The sequence below is a fragment of the Pan paniscus genome, chromosome 4 (genome assembly GCF_029289425.2).
Source record: "Pan paniscus chromosome 4, NHGRI_mPanPan1-v2.0_pri, whole genome shotgun sequence".
NCBI lineage: Eukaryota > Metazoa > Chordata > Mammalia > Primates > Hominidae > Pan > Pan paniscus.
Window position 1 is genome coordinate 156,632,516 of NC_073253.2, and position 25,748 is coordinate 156,658,263.

The window sequence follows — 25,748 nt, forward strand, 5'->3', positions numbered from 1 at the left end:
AGATAGGAACTATTAAGCCCTATTTTACTGATGAGGAAACTGAAGCTTAGAAAGATAGAGCACAGCTAAAGGTATTGAAGCAAGGCAGTCAGGTCCACAACCCATACTCTTAACACATTGCAATACTGCTATTCTAAGTTTTGTGTTGTCTGGCCTCATTATGCAATGATGTAAAATGCACAGATGCCTCCTAGTATTTTTATGCCAGAAGATTTGTTCTTTATCCTGGTCTTTTCAATAGTTTCTCTTAGTTGTCAGCCTGTTACAGCTGCTAAAATATAAAGTCCTAATTATTTTCTCCATTATGGCTAGTGGGAACAATTCAACATGGAATTAGTATCTTTCTCTAGGGATTTATGGTCATTTAGCATTTTGTTGCCTTTTATTCTGTGCATAAGAGTGCAGATAATGAGCTACTTCTGAGAAGTAAAATAGCTTGAGCATTTTGTAATGTGGTGAATGTGATTTGAGTCATTAACCTATTACACCGGTTTGGTTTTTCAAGGAAAAGCTTGCTTTATATGTGATCTCCAAAATAAGGAGACAGGAATGAGGTAGAAATCTTCCCTGAACATCCATTAGCAAAGCAAGTGATTAAAACTTTTACCAAAAGTCTTTTAACAAACATTTTTGGCAGTAACTTCCATAGGTTGTGTAATTTTTTAATCTTCTACCTATTTTTTTCTCCCCATGGGAAATAAGCCTGAAACTCCTGTTACTTATTATAGCAAACAAGTATAGATTTTCTTCATGTACTTTGGGATCCTTCCTAATATTCTGGTAGTCAGAGGTACTTTTCTAGTTGCTTGACAGTTAGAGAATAGCTATTGGTCCAGTACTCTCTGATTTCCCCTTTAGAATGATTATTGATGCTCAATATAGAATCAAGAAACTCAAAGGGATAATGATGTTTGTGCAGCCTTGAAATTAAAATGTACAGGTTATTTGGGTAATTTCTTCTTGAATTACAAAGTAAGAATTAAATTTCTTGGGGAGAGGAATAGTCGCTCATGCCTGTAATCCCAGCACTTTGGGAGGCCGAGACAGGAAGATCACTTGTGAAAAGGAGTTCAAGACCAGCCTGGGGAACATAGTGAGACCTTGTCTGTACCAAAAGTTTAAAAATTAGCCAGATGTAGTGGTGTGCACCTGTAGTCCCAGCTACTGGGGAGGCTGAGGTAGGAGGTTTGCTAGAGCCCAGGGATTCGAAGCTGCCCTGAACTATGAGAACACCAGACTGGGAGGACAGAGTGAGACCCTGTATCTAAAAAAACTGAGTTTCTTCAATCGAGCAGAAAACCTGTGGGCAGGATAATTCTCTGGTGGCCTTCAGAGTCTCTGGGAGCCTTAGAAGTCATGCAGAGATATTTCCCTGCAGACCACTTTGCATGGCCTCCTAACTTCCAGTAAAGTTTTGTATCTTTGGCTAATTAAACTGAGGGTTGATCTAATCTTTCAATGGTCAGTTTTCCCTAATCTGGAGTTTTTTTGAAACTTAAAAACATGTTTGTATAACTGTGAAATAGAACAGATTTTCAAAATTTCTATACCTCAAATTACAAACTATCTTGCATGTAGCTTTTACTTGGACTTGGTCGTTCAGAAAAGTGTAACAAAATGACCTTCCATGTGTAAGCAGTTGCATAAGAGAAACCCCTTTAAGAATAATAGATAAAAGGAATTATCATATTAAGTTACACCTGAGGAATGTACTTTATGTGCTGTATTTATAAGAAAAGCAATGGGCCAGCCAGAAACAGTGCATCAGTCCATATTGTGGAGTGTTGTTTAAAACTAATAGAGCCATATTCATCCATTAATGAATGATGACTAAGACATCTCTCCAGAGGGGAATCTCTTTAGAGGGGAGATGAAAGACTACTCAGTTCTTTTTAAGGGACCTTGGAAATCTAGACTCTTCAGTCTTCTCCATCCATCAACACTTTCAGTACCTGCTTTCTCAAGAGTCTTTTGCATTCATTTACTTGGATGAAGATTGCATTCTTTCAGACTTTGAGGAAGTGACTTAGATCATGGGTTTTGAGTTCAATCTGAGCCCTGAAACTCATTAGCAAGTTACTTATTCCCCCAAAGTCTCAGTTTCCTCAGCTATAAAATGGACATAACAATAGCTTGTTTCACAAAATTGTTTGATGTAAATGAGATAATTCAGGACTTGACATATAAAAGTATCCAATAAAGGTTACTACTACTACTACAACTGACTCAAGTATTCATTTGCATTTGCTTTGAATGTCTTTATCTAATTAAAACTCTGCTTTAAGTGAACTCATTATACTAGTCTAACTCTGTATTTTTCCCATTTGCCAAGTAAGCTGCCAGCAAAAGCTCCCAACAAAATTTACCGATTTCATGAAATCAAAGTGATGCAAAAGTTACTCCAAATGTAATTAGAGAAAACTTAATCATTAAACCAACACTGAGAACAATCTGCATTATTTCAAGGCTTGAAACAATGGAAGTCTCTTCTGTTGTTTTTCAGTCTAAATGTAAGACAAATGAAAAAACCGTGCCCTTATGGGTGTGTGTACTACACATACACAAATATATACAAACATATCTACAGACATATAGATATATATATACCTATACCTATAAATGAAGATACACACACACACATGCACACACACAATAGCAACAATTTTAAACATCTACTGGGAAATACTTTGCTAAAAAAAATAGAGTAAAATGAAGACCTGGCTTCTTTCCACGTTCACAGTATTCTGGTGACTCAGAGGGTTCACTCCTAATGAAATCAGGAAAATGCAAGTACTACCTTTGAATGTACTATGTATAACAATGCTATATATAGATATTTTCAAAAGCCCATTAATAAAATATCCTCAATGGATTTCAATAATTTTCCTCTTTGCAGACAAGGTCTACTTCCATAACACTACTGTACACATTCTTCAGGCCTGCAATATAAAATCCCTACCTTTCTTGGAAGCGCAGCTGGCTTCTTCCCTACTTCAAAACCTCTGGAGTCTCCAGCCATTCCTCTTTCCTAAAGCAATCCCCTTCACAACTTTGGTTTCAGTGCTGCCACAGCGAACTTTCATTCCATTGAAATCAACAGACATGAGAACAACTAGGGACCCACATAGCCAACAGTCAAGGAGATCCATTGGCTACCAGAACATGATGGGTCAGAAATATTTTAGAAAAAAAAGAAAAGAGGCAAACTTGCTTTTCCTCTTTAAGTGTTTTTTATTTAAAAATCCAGTAAAAGGTTGCAACAAAATGAGCCCTGGATTATTTCCTAGGGTTGCTAAATACAAGTCTCTCCATTTCTAAGGCTGAAGAATGATGTATTTCTGATCCTGCTATTGTTGGCTTGGATTTAAATTGTTTTCTATCATCAGTCAGGCAAGGATGACTCCAAGTAACTAAATAACTCCAGCAGTAGCAGTAGCAACAATAATAACAAGCCCTGGGCTAAGAGTTAGGAGCTTGGGATTCTGCTCTGTGGTTTACCATTGTCTCTAGGATGTTAGGCACAATTACTTCCCGCTCTGAGCCTCCCTTTTCCTTGCTATAAAAAAAGGAGGTGAACTTGAATATATCAGAAATTAATTCTAAATATATTTATTTTAATCTTATAGGACAATCATGGAAAACATATTTTTTAAAAAGGTAATTGCAGTTCGTTAAAGAGGTTGCATTCTATAACAGCCCATCGTATGCATTTTTTTCACATACAGGTGGAGACAGGTGCTTTGAAGACTGGCAAAATTTAGAGAATAGGTTCTCACATTCTGTCCAGAAGGACTCATATTCTTAATGAAATCTCTTTTGTTCTGCTTGACAAAATATATTCACTCAATATCTTTATGAAAATGAATTAGGAAATCTGAGTTAAAAATTGATATATTAATGTTTGATAAAATATATTTCAGTGTGAGATGACTACTCAGTCATCCTGTGGTAAAACTTTCAGAGTAGAGGAAGAGGATAAAATTAATAAAATCCTGCCTGTCTAAATTCATTACAGACTAACATTATCCTTTGCCATTTTACCAATGACAGAACATACAAAGCAGGAGGTGGTTGAATTACCTTCTGCTTCCTGATGAATCTTTCTTTAAGAATGTGAGCATTTAATCAGAAGTGACAAGTTTCTGATCTAATGTTACATATGGGAGGTGTATACACATGTGAAGTCAAGGTTTCCCCCCTTACGCAGAAAGACAAACAATTGTTTTTAGATGGGTCAGCTACAACTGAGAACGTAAGAAAGTCATTCCTTCCATAAGAACTGTCCTAACAAAATCAGTAGGAGTATATACCCTGAGCCATTTCTTCAACTGAGACTATAAATTACAACAAGACAACTATAAGATTATAAATTGTGTCACAAATAATTTTGCCTATTTCTCATTAAAATAAGAAGTAAATTTTAAATAATAGTCCTGCATTTGATAGCCACAACCAAATAGTCCATCTTATATAAAAACCATAAGCCATATCCTATATTGGATCAAGAAATATATTTTAAATATGTCCTATCATGGATGAAGAATGATGGTGAGGAGGGTTTTATTGACGTGACAAACATGCTTACTATACATTCATTGTTAATTTAAAAAGATAAAAAATTGTATATATAAGATGAATGTTTTCATAATAAACTACATATATACATTTTTAAAAGAAAAATACTTTAAAGGCATATACAGCAAGACCAAGGTGGTGGTTATCTCTGTGTGGTAGGATTGGGGTACTTTTATTTTCATAAGAACTATAGTTTCTAAATAGTCAATAAGAAACATGGATTATTTCATGATTCAACGAAGATTTTACTGTGTTTGTTGAAGAGTTTTCAATGTGATTAAGTATGATGTAATATTAATGACTTGGCATAAATAATATACAGCCAACTTATATTTAGATTCTAAGTTTTAATGAAAATGTGCACTGTTATGCTCACAAAAACATGTCATCAATTGGTAATTCAAGTTGACTGCTCTTTTGTGTACCTGAATGTTATGATATTTTTGATTTCTTAATAAATCAGGGTTTTCTTCAAGGAGATAAATACAGTTTCTTGAGCAATTGAAATATTTTAAATACCGTTTTATGCATAATGAGATGGAAGTGCTAAAAGGATATATGTCATACATTAACAAAGTCACAGAATTAATGGGCTTAGGGAAGCTAGAATAAACATTTAGCAATCATTTAAATGAGTGATCAGAAGAATCACTAATTTTGGACAAGAATGCAGGTGTTCTGATTTCCTGTCCATTGTAATTATTCATTAGTTTTTGAAACCCAATAAATATCCTATTTTAAGTGAATAATAGTCTGAATTATACCTATGTGACCTTCTTTATGATGAGCATGTCAACACCAGATTAAATCTGATTTTTACCTGCTTGCGCTTCAGCTGAGTTCATTGATAGAATTCTGCTTTCTATTTAATATTTGGGTGATGGGCTCAACAGAAGCACAAACCCCAGCATTGCCCAATATACTTCAAGTATACAAACCTGCACTTGTACCTCCTGAACCTAAAATATATATTTTTTTTAATTCTAGGCCAAGCACAGAAGATCAGACCTGTAATCCTAGCACTTTGGGAAGCCGAGGCAGGTGGATGGCTCGAGCCCAGGAGTTCAAGAACAGCCTGGGTAACAAGGCGAAACCTCACCTCTACAAAAATGATACAAGAAATACCCAGGTGTGATGGCACATGCCTGTAGGTCCAGCTACTCAGGAGGCTGAGGTGGGAGAATTACTTGGGCCCAGGAAGCAGAGGTTGCTGTGAGTCGAGATTGCATCATTGCACTTTAGCCTGGGTGACAGAGTGAGACACTGTCTCACACACAAAAAAATTTCTGTATTTTCTATATCATTTTTCTTTAAACTATTCTGAAAATGATCTAATTGGGTCAATGTTATTTTGGAATAGACCATATTTCAGTCTGTTTTAAATATCTGCTTTTTAAATCGCTAGGATTTCTTCTGCCTAGTCAACTGGAATGTCTTTTGTTGCCACATCTACAGCTAAGCTACTCCCAAGAAAACATTCTTCCCCATATCTAGCCATATCTCTTGATGGAAATCTCTAAAGAGTTTGGTAAATTACAGGAAGTATTTAATTTTATAATTAGATTGTCCTGAATTATCAACAGTGACCAAGAGTGAAGGTGAGTGGTATCTTGTGATTGTCTGTGTCCCACAAATTCATGAGTTGAACCTAATTTCCAATGTAATGGTAGTGGGAGAAAGAGCCTTTGGGGAGAAGATTAGGTCTTGAGGGCAGGATCTAATGGGATTAGTGCCCATAGTTTGCCTTGCTGCTTTCACCTGGTGAGGACACAGTGAGAAGGTATCATCTATGAATCAGGAAACCGGCCCTCATCAGACACCATATCTGCTGGTGACTTCATTTTGGACTTCCCAGCCTGCAGAACTGTGAGAAATAATTTTCTGCTGTTTACAAAGCCTCCCAGTTTATGGTATTTTATTATAGTGCCCAAATCAACTAAGACAGTGAGGATTTTGTATTCAAGACTTTCAATATTCTTTGGTCACAAACTGCAATTTTAAGCTTTTTTAATAAAAAAAAGAAGCACTTGGCCTAGCATAGTGGCTCATGCCTGTAATCCTAGCACACTGGGAGGTCGGGGTGGGCAGATCATTTGAAATCAGGAGTTGAAGACCAGCCTGGCCAACATGTTGAAACTCTGTCTCTACTAAAAATACAAATAATTAGCCAGGTGTGGTGGTGAGCACCTGTAATCCTAGTTACTCGGGAGGCTGGGGCAGGAGAATTGCTTGAACCCGGGAGGCAGAGGTTGCAGTGAGCCGAGATTGCACTACTGCACTCCAGCCTTGGAGACAGAGTGAGATTCCAAAAAAAAAAAAAAAAAGCACTATTCATAACTTAATTATTCCTGAAATTCCTGAAGCTCTTCAAATAAAGTTAAGAAAATGGAGGAGTGATAAGACATGATGAGAAGAAAAGGAGAGGCTTGGTTTAGGAAGAACCACACAACACATTATTAAATGAAAATTATTGAAGGCATGCTACAACTGAGGCACTTGCCTTGGGGATTGAGGGTCTCGGTTAAGAGTTGTCATGACCACCTGGGTCCCATGCCAGGCATCTAATTTCCTCACTTGTGATCTCAAACTGACAAATGCAATGGCTGCAGATACCTGGTTCCTCTACAAGTTTGCGTCCTCAACACTGTTTGACAATCCTTTGAATTTTCTTTAGCAGTTTTCTTTTGCATTCTAGACATGCCTGGCCTAGGTTTTTCCCATTCCTTTCAATGCACTTGCTCAGTCCCACTCTTTCTGTTCTACACAAAGAAACCAGTGTCTTACTTCACAGAACAATGAAAAGATAACTAGTGTAAAGTTCTATAATTTCCCATCCATGCTTCCATTTATTTATTAAATATTAAGTGGTACTGAGCACTTACTATCCACCAATTACTGTGCTACTCCAACTATATGATTTCATTTTTTATTCTCATAGATTATATATTATTTTACACTGATTGATCACTGACTCAAAGAATGACTGGGTAGAAAATATTGATAGCATCTAATTCACCCCTCTTCCTATGAATGAGGACAATAAAACCTGGAAAATATGCTTAAGGTTCAATGAGAAGCCACCGACAAAAGTCCAAATTAAAACCCAACTTCCATTATCATTACTCTTTGTTAAGGAAATTGGTTGGATTGCCCATTTGGGTCCATTTATCTATCTGCAAAGCATTAGAAATCTGTTCCCAGAGCCCCTGGAATGATTTTCATACTGAAAAGCAAAGGAATAACTAAGAGTATGCTGCAATCGTGTGCTTTTAGAGATGGGAAAACAGAGATCCAATAAGGATGAAAACTGTTAGAACTTAGTCTATAAAAAAAGGGTCCATATTTCTAAATCTTCATCTCATCTCCTGAAATCCTCAAGACCACTATAACTTAATGCAAGCTTGCTGAGCAGCTGGTGTGCATGCTTAAATTTCTTGCTAACCAAGCACAAAATATGAGCATGAGTAGACTTAGAGCTCTTGTGCACCATCAGAAGCAGTGGGCATGCTTTTGCAGAAAGAAAATTTGACAAGAGTGGTAGCAAGGTTCTGGCTGACGAGCTTTGAGCACCCCTCTCCGGATAATGGATCAGCCTGGCTATCCGTGATCATGGATCTCACCCACTGAGCCACACATCCTCTGAGATGAGATGACCACCTCTTCTGACACAGGTACTCAAAGGATGTGTTCATAGAAGATTCTCTACACACGAGAGATGGGAACTATCATCCCATGGCTGCAGACCTTTTAAATGTTGAGTGGTATTTCCCAGATAATAGAACAAAAGGTCCCTAGGCCTCTGAAACATGAAATTTTGTTCCCCAATTTTTTTTTTTTTTTTGAGACAGGGTACGGCTCTGTCATCCAGGCTGTAGCGCAGTGGCATGAATTCGCTCACTGCAACATCCGCCTCCTGGGCTCAAGCCATCCTCCCACCTCAGCCTCCTCCAGAGAAGCAGGAACTACAGGCACATGCCACCACACCCAGCTAATTTTCATATGTTTTGCAGAGACAGGGTTTTGCTATTTTGCCCAGGCTGGTCCTGAACTCCTGAGGTCAAGCAATCTGCCCACCTCAGCCTCCCAAAGTGCTGAGATTACAGGCATGCCCAGACCCAAATTTTATTATGAAGACATTCAAACAGACAAGTTGAAAGAACAATACAATGAACACTTACATACCTACTGTTAAATTCAATAAGCATTGATATTTTGCAATATTTCTTTCTCTATCTTTATTATGTTTTAATACCTGAAGATTTCACTGAAGAAAACCTATGAAAGAAACTTACTCAGATACTGTAAATGACTGTCCCTCCTTTAACCTACCCCACCAATCTTTGTTTGTCTTAATGGGAAAGAAGTTTAAGCCCTTAGATTTTGCCTTAAACTCACAAGACATTCAGCTTACAGGCTTAGTTCTACCCAATTTCTTGGTCACTGCCTTGATATTTAAAGTTTTTCTTGTGCCAGCTTCCCATATCCACATCTTCATGGTTGCCCTTCAATATGTCTTACCCAGACTAGTAAATTTTGCCACTGCCAAATTATTTACAAAGATCTTGCCTGTGCCTCAGAAATCCAGACAGCAAAATTCCCTACTAAACTGGAACCAGTGTGAACCACAGGACCTAATAATGCACCTTTCATAGAAGACTCAGGCAGGTTGTTCATTAGGGCCTTATTTTTATCAGTCCAGAATAAAGCCTGTACTTATGGACTAATAAAAGTTGTTTCCATCTAAACACTTTTTTATCTTTTTTGTTCCCTGCATGCTCTCAGGTGATTCCTAGTATTCTTTATTTCCATCTTGCCAGTACATAAGCAGGACAGAAGAGTGAAGATCAACGTCTTTACCTTCAGATAACTAAGCTCTTCTGCAGAGCAGCTGTGTAATTTTGTCAGCAAGTTCCCTCATTTCTTCATGTAAGACGGAGAAAATGATGGTACCCATTTTGCTGGGCTAAAGTTAATATTAATAATATAATATATGTAAAGTTTTGGCACTGTGACAAGTACATGCTAAGTCTCTTAATGAGTACTAGCTACTGATATTAATATTATTACTATTTTAAGTGTCATTTCAATGCAGACCTATGGAATACAGACACAAACTTCTCACTACATTGTCAGCAATAGAAAATTACTGGCTGGGGGTGGGTAAGTAGCAGGAGGGGCAAAGTATTGTAGAATCAACTGTAACAATAGAATAATATATTTTAGCATTATATAAAATGGAGCTAGAAATTAAATAGAATAAAAGCTAACTTTCACTGAATTCCTTTTACCTATCTATTGCAAATGAACCTCCTTGAGTTGAGAAAGATCTGATATGCATAAATTTCTCTCTAAGGAATAAATTGTTCTACTATTTGCCCATTGAAACTGGAATTGGACATTTATATATTTCCTGATGAATGTTCTTATTAATCTTCTCTTCACAATTAACAATACAGCTGAGAGAACAATCACCATTCATGAGCCCTCTCCGTGGGGAAGTGTTAATTCTATGTATGTTAGATGTGTTCAGGAACCTGCATATTTTTTAATAGCCCTTGATGGAAGTGGGAATGGGAGAATGATTATTTTCCAATGACATGAATTAAAGGTACAGCAATAGTGTCCCGGTGATCTTAATGATAAGAATAACTTGTCGTCATTTTTGTTTGATTAATGACTTAATGATATAAAGAAGCCAATTTATCATCTATAATATTGATTTACCCCTTTTCCCTCTCAATTCTTTTTTTTTTTTTTTTTTGAGATGGAGTCTCGCCATGTCACCCAGGCTGGAGTGCAGTGGCGCGATCTCGGCTCACTACAAGCTCCGCCTCCCAGGTTCACACCATTCTCCTGCCTCAGCCTCCCGAGTAGCTGGGACTACAGGCCCCCGCCACTACGCCCAGCAATTTTTTTTTAATTTTTAGTAGAGACAGGCTTTCACCGTGTTAGTCAGGATGGTCTTGATCTCCTGACCTCGTGATCCGCCCGTTTTGGCCTCCCAAAGTGCTGGTATTACATGTGTGAGCCAGTGCGCTCAGCCCCCTTTTCCTCTCAATTCTAAAGGCATTCTGATTTTGCTGTCCACTCAACTTTGCCTACATGCATTTATGAATTCATCCTCAACTTTTATTGCACTGCTATTTACAGTGTAGGTGCTTAGTCAGTATTGGGTATACAAAGGAGAATATGACATGTCCTGTGCCCTAAAAATAGGTATTCTGGAGAAACAGGAAGAGCGCAGGGTGATTTCTGCATTATTTCTGTGAAGATGAAGTGATATGATGGACAAAATGCATCCAGCACTGGGTCTGCTCTGGGTAACTTATCATTTCTAAGTCTCCTGCCTTCTTCTAGATTCTTACCTCCCTCCATGCTTAACTTTTAAAAAATATTAAACTACAGTCTTTTTTCATTCCCTATTCTCCACTGCACACATGGTCACCCTCTCATCAAGGTCTCTCTGATACTGTATGTTTTGTAGTTGATTCCAAGTAATAATTTTAGTATCATGTATCCACTGAACACAATTCTTTCCATTAGTACTTTCGAAGTCCACCACTTCAGTAGAATCTTTTCAGACTTTGCCAGTCAACTTACCTTCTCTCTCTTCTATTTCCTTCTTTTCTGAGGCATGTATGTGAGCAGTGCCTGTATCTAACTCATTTGTCTACCACCAGTGCTTGCCACAGAGTACAAATGTGCCCTCATTCTGCCTCTCTTATCCCTCCCTCCCTTGAAGGCCAAATGCCTTTTTCTCAACAAATGTCATAAACAAAACAGCTGAATCTAAGGATCTAAGATAAAGTATCAGTCAGGAGTACTGAACAAAGCAGAAAATAAAAATGAGATAGAATAGACAAGAAATATGTGGAATTGGAGGCATCCTGTTGAGGGCTTTGGCTCTGAACTTGGAACAGGGTTTATGTACCATCTCCAGAGATTACTTTCTTTGTAATCTTTGGTAAATTGCATCAGCCTCTGTTTCTTCATTTGAAAACAAAGACAATAGCAGTTCCTAATGTATGAAGTTGTTGTAAGGGTTAACTATAATAATGCATGAAAGCACTTAGCTCAATGTCTGACCCATAACAAGTGTTCAATACATGAATATTATTGTTATTATTATCACCATTATGAGAAGGTAACCACATATTCATGTAACACAGAATAAATTAGGCAACTGAAAATCTGAGTTTAGAATTTCTTCCACTCTAATGAAGAGAAATCCTTTATATTATAGTGTTTTCAGAGAAAGATATATGTTTTCTTCTTTTTTTCTAGAAAACCATCTTTTAATATGAAACCATGCTTTCAGTACAGAATAAACTTTAAAAGAAAAACTATCTTATTCTATAAATTATCCTCACCCAGATATCAGAGTATCACAGTTATTTCCTGACATAGAGGTATATTTGAGTATACATTTCCCATTAATAAACATGAGATGACTACTTTATTTATTTGCAAGTCTGATTGCTCCCTGGAAGGTAAGAGGTCACAATAAGCTTTCTCATCATCAGAGGGCCATGATCCCGTTGAGGCAGCTCAGAAGCAATTTACAAAACACAGCATCTCCCATATTCAAACAATTATTTGGCATTCACAATGTTTTTGAATTTTAAAGAAACCCTATGTCTCAGCTATTTTGATATTGTTTATCCCTAGTCCTTAAAGAAAGCAGCTTTAGGATCAGCAGCTGATATTGGAAGATAATTCAGAAAAATGTAGTCTTAGCTGAGGTTAAGTTCCTTTGTAAGCATGCTACCTTAAGCTCTCAAATGTCTAGTGGATAGGAGGCTTAACTGTTTCTTAGTAGAATTGAAGAAAGATAAGGAAAATAGCACAATATTTCCATCCAATGAAAATTAACAGCTATTTTGTTCAGGAAAAGTTATATTTTGAATTGGGGACAACAGACCTGAGTCCATAAAGGACGGTGCCATCAGGATGCAGGCGAATCATGCGGTTCTTAACAGTCACTCCGTGCACAAATGACTTCTTATCGTTCAGGAAATAGGTATCAGGCACCCAGAGCTGGTCTGCCACTCTGTTGTCCAGAGTCAAGTTTAAAGGTATTACATTATAGGACAGCCTCTTATCTCTCCAGGCTTGTTGAAAGTACATTGTCAAGGTATAATCCTGTAAATGTGAGAAAAAAAAACATGGTTAGTTTACACCCAGACAGATCTGGGGGATAAGCAAACATCTCAGTATTAATAAGAAAATGAATTTATTTTTAATTTATTTTTATTTTTTTGAGACAGGGTCTCACTCTGTCACCCAGGCTGGAGTGCACTGGCGCGATCTCGGCTCAATGCAGCCTCCCTCTCCCAGGTTCAAGCAATTCTCCTGCCTCAGCCTTCCAAGTAGCTGAGATTACAGGCATGTGCCATCGCACCCAGCTCTTTTTTTGTATTTTTAGTAGAGTTGGGGTTTCACCATGTTGGACAGGCTGGTCTCGAACTATTGACCTCAGGTAATCTGGCTGCCACGGCCTCCCAAAGTGCTGGGATTACAGGCATGAGCCACCACAACCGGCCAAGAAAACAAATTTATATACATATATATATATGTATATATATATATATGTGTGTGTGTGTGTGTGTGTGTGTGTGTGTATGTATGGCCACAAATACAAACATATACTGTTCACATATAGAGGCAAATACTAATTTATTAAACCCATTCTTACCCAGTACCTGGCATGGGCCAGGCACAGTGGTGGGCACTATGAATACAGAAGTGAAGAGAATATATTCACATGAAATTTATGAAATATTTCTGAGGAAGAAAGATATTAAGGGATAATTACCTAATGATTAATTTGTGCTTCCCAAAGTGGAGTACACGGGACTCTTTTAGGTGAGATATAAACACAATTTTAAAAATAGTTATGTATTTGTTTCTATGTATACTAAAAAAATTAACTAGCACATCCAAACCTAAGAATCCATCAATTCATTCTTCCATTCATTCATTCATTAAATATATAATTTGTATCTAGTATTTGACAGGAACCATTGAGGTGCTGAGATGAAAGTGGTAAACAAGACAGATTAAATGCCTGCTCTCAGGGAATTTAAAAACAAAGCATAGATAAATCAACAGAATCATGTAAAATTATGCTACATTTTATGAGGCACATAAATCAAGGTGCGAAATATCTAACTGGAATGGTGACAAAAAGCTTTTCTTGGGAGTTGGCATTGTGCAGAGAGCAGAGAAGGAGCCCAAACCACTGGCTCTTGGGAAAAGAACATGCTGAGCAGAGGGGAATCTGTAGAGGCCCTAAGATAAATAGACAGGCTTGACATGTTTGAAGAATCAGTAAGACCTGCTCGTTTGAGCCAGTGATACATAGGGAGAGTAGAAACACAGCAGTCAAGAAAATTAGCCCCATGAAATTTTAGAAGGGTATGCATATTTAAAATAGATTGTTACAAAGTGGCTAACTTATTATGGTAGTAATTGTAAGAGTTTGTAAATGAGAATCCTAATCAGTCTAGTCTGATCAAGGTGGGTTTTCCAGAAAAGGCGACATGCACACTGAGGCTAATGTAAGCTTCTCAGCTATCTAAACAATATTAATTCAGTCAGTTTATCATGAGAATTTTAATCCCAGCCTTACGGACAAGTAGGCTGGGCTGCAACTTTTAGAAACAGTGGGCTGGCTCCTGTAATGTGAGCATTGCTCTTGGGGTCCCAATTCTACCATTTCTCAATTCTGTTTCTAGGACGTAAATATACATAACTTCTTTTAGTTTCAGTTCCATTAAATATAAATGGGGCTTTTAATACATGCCTGATCTAATCAGAAGGTTATTATGAAAATTAAATGTACAACTCAAATGCAATTTGTAAACTACAAAAAGCTATATACTATGAATGAAGCATTTATAAGTGACATATTTTATCCATTAGAAGCCTATGGGTACAATGTAATTGCTCTCTCACCCTCATCTGAATGACTAAGTGAAGGTCCAAATATTCATTTGAAAAGCATAATTACAATTCTATTTTAAAATCAGTTCACAATGCCCTACTTGAGGGTTTTTTAAAAACTAGAATCATGTATTAATTATCTCTGCAACCTGAGAGGCTAGAGCAGTGCCCAGGGCTCAAATAACAAATGAATGAAATAATATATGTCCAGTAAGCTATGCCTAGTGGATTTCTGCACAAATCTGCATAATTTTGTGTATAAGACACATACTTAAATTTCAGTAAAATCTTGCATTTTTCTAACCTTTGTTGAGATTTATACATCTTAATTGGGTTATATTATTTTAAAATATGACTCATATTATCTGCTCTAACACCGAACAGTTTTCATAGGAACAAAGTAACTCGTTGTAAAAAATATTTAAATATTTTCTGTGGCTTAGAAAACACACACATTTTGACCTCACTCAGAAATTAGTGTAGGACCCTCCAATTTTACCATCAAACTTCTATCCTATCAAAAGACATATTAATATCCTAAATGTGTATCAAATAGTTGTCGGTGAAATTCGCTTTAGCGGATTACTCTGGTTAGCATTCTGGACTGTTCTGCAGCACTCTGCTTTAGTGAAGAATTAGTTTGAGGATCTCTAGAGGAGCATGTTAATTTACAATAGAAGCAAGATGAACATTCATGAATTATATAACTAGAAAACAGTAAAAGGATCAGATATATATTTTTGTGTGTGCCTATGTTACAAATAACCTAAAAACAGGACATAAAAAATAAAACATGCAATTAATATTGTGCTGGAAAGAACGCATTTAGTGATTTCCAATTCTTGAAATGGAAAATTTGACTATTATCTCTACAAGAGGAGAAAGCTACTTACACTTCTTTCATAAGCCCTCTTGAGAGTTAGGAGAAATAATACCGTTTGGAAGGTGCTGAAGTTTACAAATCAGCTGAGATGTGTTTGGACACAGGAAACTATCTTATCTTTTGGACTAAATAAATGTTAAGATTGTGAGACCCTGCATTACATGCTAATTTCTGTTATTTGTCAGCAAGGCAGTGCCTGCTAAAAAATGCTCCCAGACAGGCCCTGGTGATTCTGCAAACTGTCACATCAATTTTGATTTCATTTATTTTCAAATACACATCATGACACTGTCAAGAAAGGAAGAAGCTCCTGATTCGAACTCAATGTTAGTGCGCATAAAAAGAAAGCATGGTCCTGTTTTCTACCCTTTCCCCTAGGCTCCTATCCACCTGAGATAAATCCTTTGCACTTTAATATTACAAGGCTATCCTTCACATTTGACAACTCCACCTTTGGGAACTTGTCTCAGAGTTGGTTTATTCAAACTGAAAAACCCCAAATAAACCACTTCTGGGTGCTCCTTGATCCACGTTATCACCACCCGAGAAGGATTTACATAATTAAAACTAAAGCCAATTGATTTTCAATACCAAACAAGATAAAGTAAACCCATTGCAGGTTATTTCTTCCACGAATTACAACTAAAAATTCTGGACGAAATAAAACCACAACTACCTGATGACTATGCAAAGTAGAAAGACTGAGGAAATAATCAAAGTGTGAGAAATACTACTATAAGAGTGAGTTTCTCGATTATTTTTCTTCTTCCTCTTGTACTCCTTAAAGTAGCATGCATGTACACACACACCACACACACACACACACACACACCTGCAGCCAAAAGTATAAAGACCTCAATAAACAGAGAGAGATATTTCTGGACTCACAAAGTGAATATTGTTAAGATGTTGATACTCCCTAAATTGGTCTACAGATGAAATGCTATCTCATTTAATCTCAAATGTTATTCACTTCATTTCAAACCCTATCAGGATTTTTTTTGTAGATGTTGACAAGGTGATTCCAAATATATATATATATATATATATATATATATATATATATATATATATATGAAAGAGAATAGCCAAAACAGTTTTGAAAGAGAAAAAACAATGCTGAAAGACTCACACAATCTGATATCAGGACTTACTATACTGATTTAAATACTTACTAATACTACCACTGTGTGGTAGTATTGATAGAAACATAGGGTCTAAAACAGAAGAGTATAAAAGTAAACCCATGCACCAATATGTTCAATTGATTTCTGACAATGGTACAAAGACAGTAGACTGGAGAAAGCATAATCTTATTATATAACAAAAGGTTTGGATCAAATGGAACTTCCATATACAAGTAGACAAATGGATACGTAGATTAAAAAATTTGACCCATACTTCACATTGAATATAAAATTTAATTCCAGATATGTCATCGACTTAAGTGTAAAATGTAATGCTATAAAACCTTAAGAGAAAAACAGAAGAAATTCTCTGACTTTTGCTTCAGCAAAGACTTCTTAGATACAAACCTAAAAGTATAAGCAATAAAACAAAAAAATGATAAATTGGACCTCAACAGAATTTAAGGTTTTTTTTCCTTTAGGAATGACACTATTAAGGGAGGGAAAATATAAACTACAGACTGGAAGAACATATTTGCAAATCACATATCTGACAAACAACTTATATCCATAAATATAAGCATATAATAATTCTCAAAATTCAAACAATCTAACAAAGATAAGCAAAAGATGTGAGCAGACACTTAACCAAAGATACAAATATAGTAAATAAGTTTATAAAATGATGCTCAACATCACTAGTCATTATGGAAAACAAATTAAAAAACACAATGAGATGCTACCACACACTCATTAAAAAAGTGCAAATAAAAATATCAAAAAACAACTGACAATTCCGAGTGCTGGTGAGAAGGTACACCCAAAGTCTCATACATTGCAAATGGAAATACAAAACTGTCAGCCATGTGGGAAGCAGTTTGACAATTTATTATAATGTTAACATACATTTGACGCAGAACCTAGCAATCCCACTCCTTTGTGCAATTGTTTACAGCAGTTTCATTTTAATTGCCAGAAGTGGAAGCCATCTGAATGTTCTTCAGCCAATATAGGGATAGACAAATTGGAATGCATCCCTGAAACAGAATACTACTCAGCAATAAAAAGGAACCAACTTATTGATATAAGCAATATCATTAATGGTTTTCAAATACAGAAAGCTAAGTGAAAGAAGCCAGATTCAAAAGGATACATATTGTATCATTCCATTTGTATGACATGAAAAAGGTGAAACTATAGAGATGAAGAACAGATGAACGGTCCCCTGGGGTTCAAGATGGGGGAGCAGTTGACCTCAAAGGGCAAGCATGAGACTGATTTTGGGTAATAGAACTGTTCTGCTTCTTAATAGCAGTGGTGGTGTTAGGACTTTAGGCATTTGTCAAAACTCAGAACTGTATACCAAAGCGAGTGCATTTTTCTGTATGCAAATAAAAAATAAATCTTTCAATTGCTTTCAAAAAAGCATAGTCTCTGGGGTCAGACACACCTAGGTCCTCATCCCAGTATGTTTATGTTCCTCTGATGTGACCTTGAGGGAATCCTTTCAAATCTCTGAGCCTGTTTCCAAGTCAAAAGAACAACTATAGCTAATTAACATAGGAACGGGGGAAACAAAAGATATCTGACATCTGGAGGGAAAAAAAAAGGTAGAGTTATGCTACAGATTAAGTCTCCTTCATGAATACACAGGGACATAGGGCTCCACCAGGACAGGCTGACAAGGCCACCATAATGGTTATAGGCTCTCTATTCTGAAATTGTACAACAATGCACTTAGAGTAGGTGGTTTCAAAGGCCATTTCTAGGGATGAAATAATTCCATTCTAGAAAATCCTCTGCTGACCTTATATTCAAACTCATGTTGTCATTTAAAAATCTTCTATATGTCTAAACACTTTTTGTTTTTGCTTTTATTGTCTTTATAGTTTGTTTTCTGTTGCCAAGATTTAAACCTTTCTTGTCTCTCTGGCTCAGTGTCTAAAAAATACATACTGTAAAACATGTGTCTGTGTTTCTTATCTTTTTTAAGTTTATTGTTTTGTAAAGTGACTATTCATCCTCATTGAACATTTTTTTATTTGGACATTTACTTCTTGTTATAGGATATTTAAATATACACAATACACACACACATACATATACATCATATGTTATTGTCTTTTACATTCGTTTTAACTTTATAGTTTGAAACAAAAACTAGTACAGAGTTTCTGCATAGTTTTTACATTGCTTTCTCTAAGACTAACATTTTGCAAAGCCATAAAGTAATATAGAACCAGGAAATTGACATATATAATAATATTAACTACAGACCTTATTACACTATCTCTCATATCAATAATGCCCTTTTTCTGTTCAAGGATCCAACCCAAGAACCACCTTACACTTAATACTTATGCTTCTTAACCTTCAACCTGTGACAGTTCCTCAATGTTTCCATGTCTTTGATGGGTAGCGGTAAGTTTTTTTTGTTGTTGTTGAATGTCTTTCAGTTTGGATTTGCTTGGTGTGTGCTTATGATTAGATTGAGATTATACCATTTGGGTCAGTGTATCACTTAAGCAATATTGTATCCATCATATAAAGTGTACATATAAAGTGTACATAATGTCAAAATGACATTCTGGAAAATTCCTGGTCATCTTAATCTTGAATCGTTGGTTAAGGTAGCATCTGCTGGGCTTCCGCACTGTGAAGCACTATTATCCTTTGTAATAAACAAATATCTTTGGTAGATATTTTAGGATTATGGAAAGTAATAACATATTTACACTGATATCTATAACCACTGCATTTTTGTGGGGTATTTTTGCATGCTTTCTAAATTTCTCTTCACTCATCTAAACCTGAATCAACATATTCATTCAATGACAATTTTTAAGTACTAATAAGACAAACCAAAAAAAAGGAAACACCAACATCAGCCATTGAAAGAATTTTATCATTAGAAAGTGAGAAGTATCCCCTTGAGAATCACTTTCCATTTACCCTCATTTTCCACGCCAGTGGCATTGTTCTGGCCACTTGAAGCTATAGAACAGCATTCTGGATGTGTGGTGCAGCATCTCCCCTTGTCTCAAGCCTGCAGGTTGCATGTGAGTGGCCTCTATCCCCACCTGGACTTTAATGACTATTCAACCATGAGCTTCGGCCCTCCCCTTCCCCTTCATTTATCTTCATTTATATGGTTTCCAATATGCATTTTTTTCTGTAGAGACTTCAGCATTTATTATCTATGGAGGTTTTCCTCTTTTCTTTTAAAGCATGGCTATGTATATGGGGAAATGGTCAATAAAATTATGTCTTTTTCCCTACCATTTCTCTATTTGACAATAAGATAGCAGGGTAAGGGGTTGGTTTCACATGTATTTGGTCTGCCATTTAAAGACATAAAGACACCTAACAGCTTATTTTTTAATCATCAGAGTTTAAAGTTTATTTTCATCAGTGATAAGGTATAGTCTGTTTAATTTGCTTTGTCCATTAGAACTACACTTTCTAAGTTTTGAAAATTACCATTACTGAATTAAAATCTTGAGCTTTGGTGATTAAACTTGCTTGTTGAGTTCTTCTAGATAACAGCTTTGTCTCCAAAATTAGATGGTTTCAGAGAAATCACTCTCTCTGCTATCAGGCTTTTGTAATTTTAAACGACAAAATATTTAACTTCATCTTAATTACCGCTTGTTGAAAGAACAACTGTGTCTAATATACCATCATTTGTTATTTTCCTTCACTTACACTATATCAAAGTTGAGGTTTTGAGCTGAGGATCTGACCTTCTGTCTTTCATAAGACAAGGCTAATGTTTTTAAGGTAGTAAAAATCTGTGATTTGGAAACTACAAGAGCAAGTGTTATTTAATTTAAATGTAATACAAGTTTCATGTGAATAAAACTCCACAATTGTTCAGCATAGCATATTTGTAGCTTTTACTATCATTCTGGGTAGAATGTTTTAACTTTAGGCATTTTAGAAAAGTATTTCAGTTTTTTGTCAGTATTTCCACTTTTCAAAAATATGACACAACAGGACTGATTTCCAAAGATTGGAATACCAAACTATTTTCACAATTAAAAAATTTTTTTCCACTTCATGGGAGAAAATACATCTGATGTGTAAATTATTACCTGAATAATACCAAAATGAGGCCTAAGTTATATAGTATGTACATTCTCAACATCATAGGCTGTGAGAGTAAAGATTCCATCTTGGTTATGTGTATAAAGTCAATATTTCCGGTAAATGGTAGAAACTACAATTGCCTCTTACGTGGTATAAATTTCCTGTTGGATACATGGGAATATGTACAGAGATTTCTAAAATGTGCATATTCTTTGCTCTGATCTTTGCATTTGCATGCTTTGGAATATTTATAGAAAATAATTCAGCAGCAAGTTTTGACAGCTTTATTTCCAAATATTGTCACAAGTCTATTACATCTGTCTCCAATACAAACAATCTAGTTTAAGGCACTATTATTTACGAGTTCCTGTAATGCCATTGTTACTATCTCCTTGAGGCTAACCCTTGCTCCTACAGTGTAGCAGAAATGTAAAGCAAATCATGTCTTTTCCTTGCTTAAGATGGTCTAAAAGCATTTTATTGCACTTAGAATAAAATCCAAGCTTATTACGATGGCCTTTAAGGCCTATGTAACCTGGATTCTGCCTACCTCCTTGATCTCACTACCTATTCCCTCTTCCTTTCCCTGAACTCCACTTACTAAGCCCATCCACACTGGCCTGTTCTGTTTTGCAAATACTTCAAGTTCCTTCAGACTTCGTCTTAACAACTGACTGAAAACCTAACTGACAGGCTATGTCCCCAAGCATGGTTGATTCCTTCCTGGGACTCAGAGCTCAACTCAAAGCTCAAACCTCCTTGGTGGGGTTTTCCCTTCCTCTCAGTCCTAACAATCTCTGTCACATCCCTCATTTTTATAATGTTCACAGTACTTACCATATTTTTTCAGTTAATAACATTCATTTATTTGTCTCCTCATGTATTTTCATGTCGCCCAACTAGAAGGTAAGTTCCATGAAAGTAAGAAGCTTTCTTAGCTTATTCACTGATGTACCCCTATGCCTAAAACAGAGCTTAGAACATAGTAGCAATAAAAAACCCCCCAAATTATTAAAAGATATGAAAGCATGAATGAAAGACACCACATGGACCTTAAGACCCCCAAAAAACTTACCGTTATATTAGCAATAAAATAAAAATTAGTAAAAACCTAACTGTTCATCAATATAAAATTGTGTATATGAAACATAGTACAAATATATAATGAAACACATACAGTCATACATATTATACAAATATTTATGACATGAACAGATGTTATTACTATAACATCTTATTATATTATTAGATCTTATCTTTTTGAGAAGACTACAAAACAATATGCACAATATGTCCCAATTTGGGAAACATACATATAGATCGAGAAAATGTGTCCAAAAATATTTCTAATATTAATAGTAGTATCTCTGTGTGATGATATGTCAAGTGATTTTCAATTATTTTTGTTAATCTGTGTTTTTTTAGGTGTATCATTTCTATAACAAAACTAAACAAGTAATTACTTGTTGAGTTAAATTATAAAACTAGTATCTAACATTACAAATATGTCTTTATGCATATTTCAGAGGTTGGTATGAAGAGAAAGAAAATTTACTCATAGTCACAAATAAATGAGAAGTCTCTACCTTTAGGCTTGTTATTAACAAAGCATAAATTTCTTTTATATTGAAAAGGAGTTCATTTAGAATCACACAAAAAGTAAGAGCACCAATTGTTCCACCATTTTTCCTTTTCCAGGGAAGCAAACGCTTAAGCCATCATTGATCAGTGAAATCACTACTATGTTTCCTCTTAAACACCAAAAAAAAAAAAACAAAACAAAAAACAAAAAGAAAACAACAACAACAAAAAAGGCAACCTAACTTCAGTCTTCTTCACCTCACCAGGAAATGTTCTTTCATTTTTAAGGTAAAGACTTCATATCTGCTTCATGTCTAATACTCAGAGGAGATGGAAACATTATTCACACATACACATACACATACAGCTGTTCACTGAAGTCTAATGGCACCCTCTGTACTGCAATGGAAGTTCAAGTCAAAGGATTCTTCTGCAAAAGCTTTCAAAGAAACCCTATGGCCATGAAGTACAAGCTCCTTACAAAGCTCTTCACAATCTGTTCTACTCACTTCACCTTTCTTCATCTCTATTTTCTCATCCAAAGTTAACAATCTGAGATAGAAAGGATTGATCCCTGTTTAGGAGTTTCAGACATCCTATGCATCTCTGACACTACACTTACCTTCAACGAATCACTTTCCTGATCTTTTGCTTGAATTAAACTTTTCTATCTCTCTTGATACATCTTTTCTTTCCTTTCATATTTTTTTTTAATCATGGAGAATTGCTGCCCCTCTTTTCTGTCTATCCAAACCCTGCCTATCTTTCAAACTTCCATGAGGATCCTTCCACTTCCCCTACACATCAACATTCATCCTCTGAGCCTTCTAATGCATGTTCTGTGGTAAGCCGAACACTACTGAACTGAACGGTTATTTAGATGAGGGGAATAATCTCCACAACTAAACTACACAATAGCCCCCACTTTATCCATGACGGACATGTATCAAGACCCCCATTGGATGTCTGAAGCCACAGATAGTGCAGAACTCTATGTATACTATGATTTTTCCTATGTAAACATACCCAAGATAAGTTTAAATTATAAATCTGGCACAGTAAGGAATTAACAACAACAATAATAAAATAGAACAACTATAACAATATGCCAGAAGCTTTTCTCTTGAGCTGTAGGGCTATCATTAAGTAAAATAAGGGTCACTTGAACACAAGTAATGTGATACTGTGACAGCTGATCTGCTAACCAAGAATGCTACTGAGTGATGAACAGGCAGATAACACAGACAGCACGGAGCTGCTGGACAAAGGGATGGTTCACTTTCTAGGTGGGACAGAGCGGGATGGCGAGAGATTTCATCACACTTCTCTGAACGGCACTCAATTTAAAGTTTATGAATTGTTTATTTCTATAATTTTCCATTTAATATTTTCGGACAGTGGTTGACCACCGGTAACTGAAACCATGGAAATAGAAACCTGAGATAAGGGGAAACTACCATTCTATGCTCCCGAAGTCAGAAACCATGTCATCATTTCTTGGTTAAGTGATCCAGGCGTCTTATCTTTAACACAGGTGACCCTTCATGAGTATTTCTTCATGGATACACTAAAGCTTGTTCATGCTTCCTGCATGGGTTTTAAATGTTGATTTTAAAATCCTCTTTAGTCATCATTATTCCTGAATCACCCAAGGAATTTGTTCTCTCCACCCACTGGCATTTGAGAGCTAGGTTTCATTTTTTCTCTTTCTTACCTGTTTCAAACACCCTCAGAGCTACTGGTGATCTCTCAGTGTTTCATAGCTGCTCCAGTTCTACCAACCAAGGTCCCAGAGCTGGGAATAAGGATTTCTGAAGGACATAGTTTATCTATCAAAAGCAAACGAAACTCAGAGAGGAATGCAAGTATTCCCACAAAGCTGTTTCCACACTCCTAGTTCTTTAAAATGCTCCATCTTCCACATCTGAGCCAACAAATTGCAGATCCAATTATAGGTCATGGTAATATTTCCTCATTCTCAACCTCCTAAACTAGAATGTAATGGAGTAAAACTCAGCTCCCCCTTAATAGAAGGCATCACGCCAGATGTTCAATTGCAGCATTTTGGAAGAAGCACATGGTAGCAGCCCTGACTAATTGCTAGAGACACATTCAGGACATGGAAGCTGCACCTAAGATCACCCATAAGGGAAATCTAAGTTCAGAAGTGACTAATTATTTTCTTGTATGTGAAACACAAATGCACATGGTCCAGGCAATCAGTTTTTCCACTATGTTGCTTAGTTCATTTTACATCTTATCATAGACCTACCTTCTAGGTGATAACGGGACTGGTTCTAAGGATTGCTAAAATAATCCAGCCCTATAACTGGCTATCTCTGACCCTTATCTTAATATGTAAAATTCCTAGCAGAGGACTCAGTTCACCTTGAGATAATCAACATTAAAAGTGTACTTTGTGTATATGATTTATTCGCTATCAATTTGTGCTTTTTATTGCCCTATAAATTTATCTCAAATTGCTTTAGAGTATTTTATCTTCTAATTAGTCTGTACCCAATGTTAATACTTAACATTGTCCCTAGGTTCTTGCTTTTTGCATGCATTATTTCATTAATCATCACAATAGCACTATAAGTTATATATTAGATTAACCACTTAACTAGCTGTGAGACCTTTGGCATGCTACTTAACCTTCCCGAGACACCATGTTTCATAAAACAAGAGAGATCACAGTTTCTATGAGTAAATAAATTCACCCAAAGAAAGTGATTAGCAGAATGCCTGGCTCAGATTAAATCTACAAATGTTTGTTATTATTATTAATGTTTGTTATTATTATTAATCTCATTATTTCCATTTTCCAAGTGACACATCTGAGACACATAAAGGCAAGTGATAATTCCAATATCACTCAGTCAATAATTTTCTAAGACCTGCCTGGTTTGGTTGTGGGATTCTCTGACCATTAGCCCGTGTTCTTAGTACTATACTAAGCTGCCTCTGGAACACCCATCTTACTGCCAGTTTTGATTCTGACCCATCCTTCGCCAACATTGCTTCTATTACCCTCCACCTTCCCTCCAAAACACACACACACATACACGCACACACACACATGCATACGCACACGTGCACACACACACACACACACAGTCATATACTAGAACTATTTGGGACATACATAAAATAAATTATTTCTCGGGTGGGGGTGGGGAGATGAATGTCAGTCCCTGAGAATTCTGTGTGATTTGAACACTGAAGTTGTGCAGGTATACACGTGCTCCTAAACACACACAATTTTACACAAAAGGTAATTACATAAACTTTGTGTTAAATTATTAAAGCATCCCTAGTTTTGGCAGAGGGTGTACTTTAGCACTGAGGGGCCTAAAGTAATTAGAGGGATGTACGGTGCTACCTGTAATAATGTGCTCATTCAGAAATAATTCAACTGGAGAAATATGTCCAACAAACTAAAACATGCTCAGCATAAATTCATACCATCAGGAAGATTCTTTTCAGCAGAATGGTGACAATTATTACTTAACACGGGTTGAACCACTAAAAATTAACTTTTTTTTCAG

At 36.2% G+C, this 25,748-nt stretch overlaps 1 protein-coding gene across 4 annotated transcripts in view; it reads right to left on the bottom strand.

The window, feature by feature from the left end:
- The window catches only part of GABRB2 (gamma-aminobutyric acid type A receptor subunit beta2), a 259,255-nt gene that overhangs the window by 158,350 nt on the left and 75,157 nt on the right, over window positions 1-25,748 (bottom strand). For all 4 annotated transcript variants that reach the window (XM_014345144.6, XM_003808018.6, XM_014345143.6 and 1 more), the window contains exon 5: window positions 12,497-12,717. In XM_014345144.6, coding sequence (XP_014200630.1) covers window positions 12,497-12,717 — 221 coding nt within the window. The remainder of the gene's footprint in view (window positions 1-12,496; window positions 12,718-25,748) is intronic.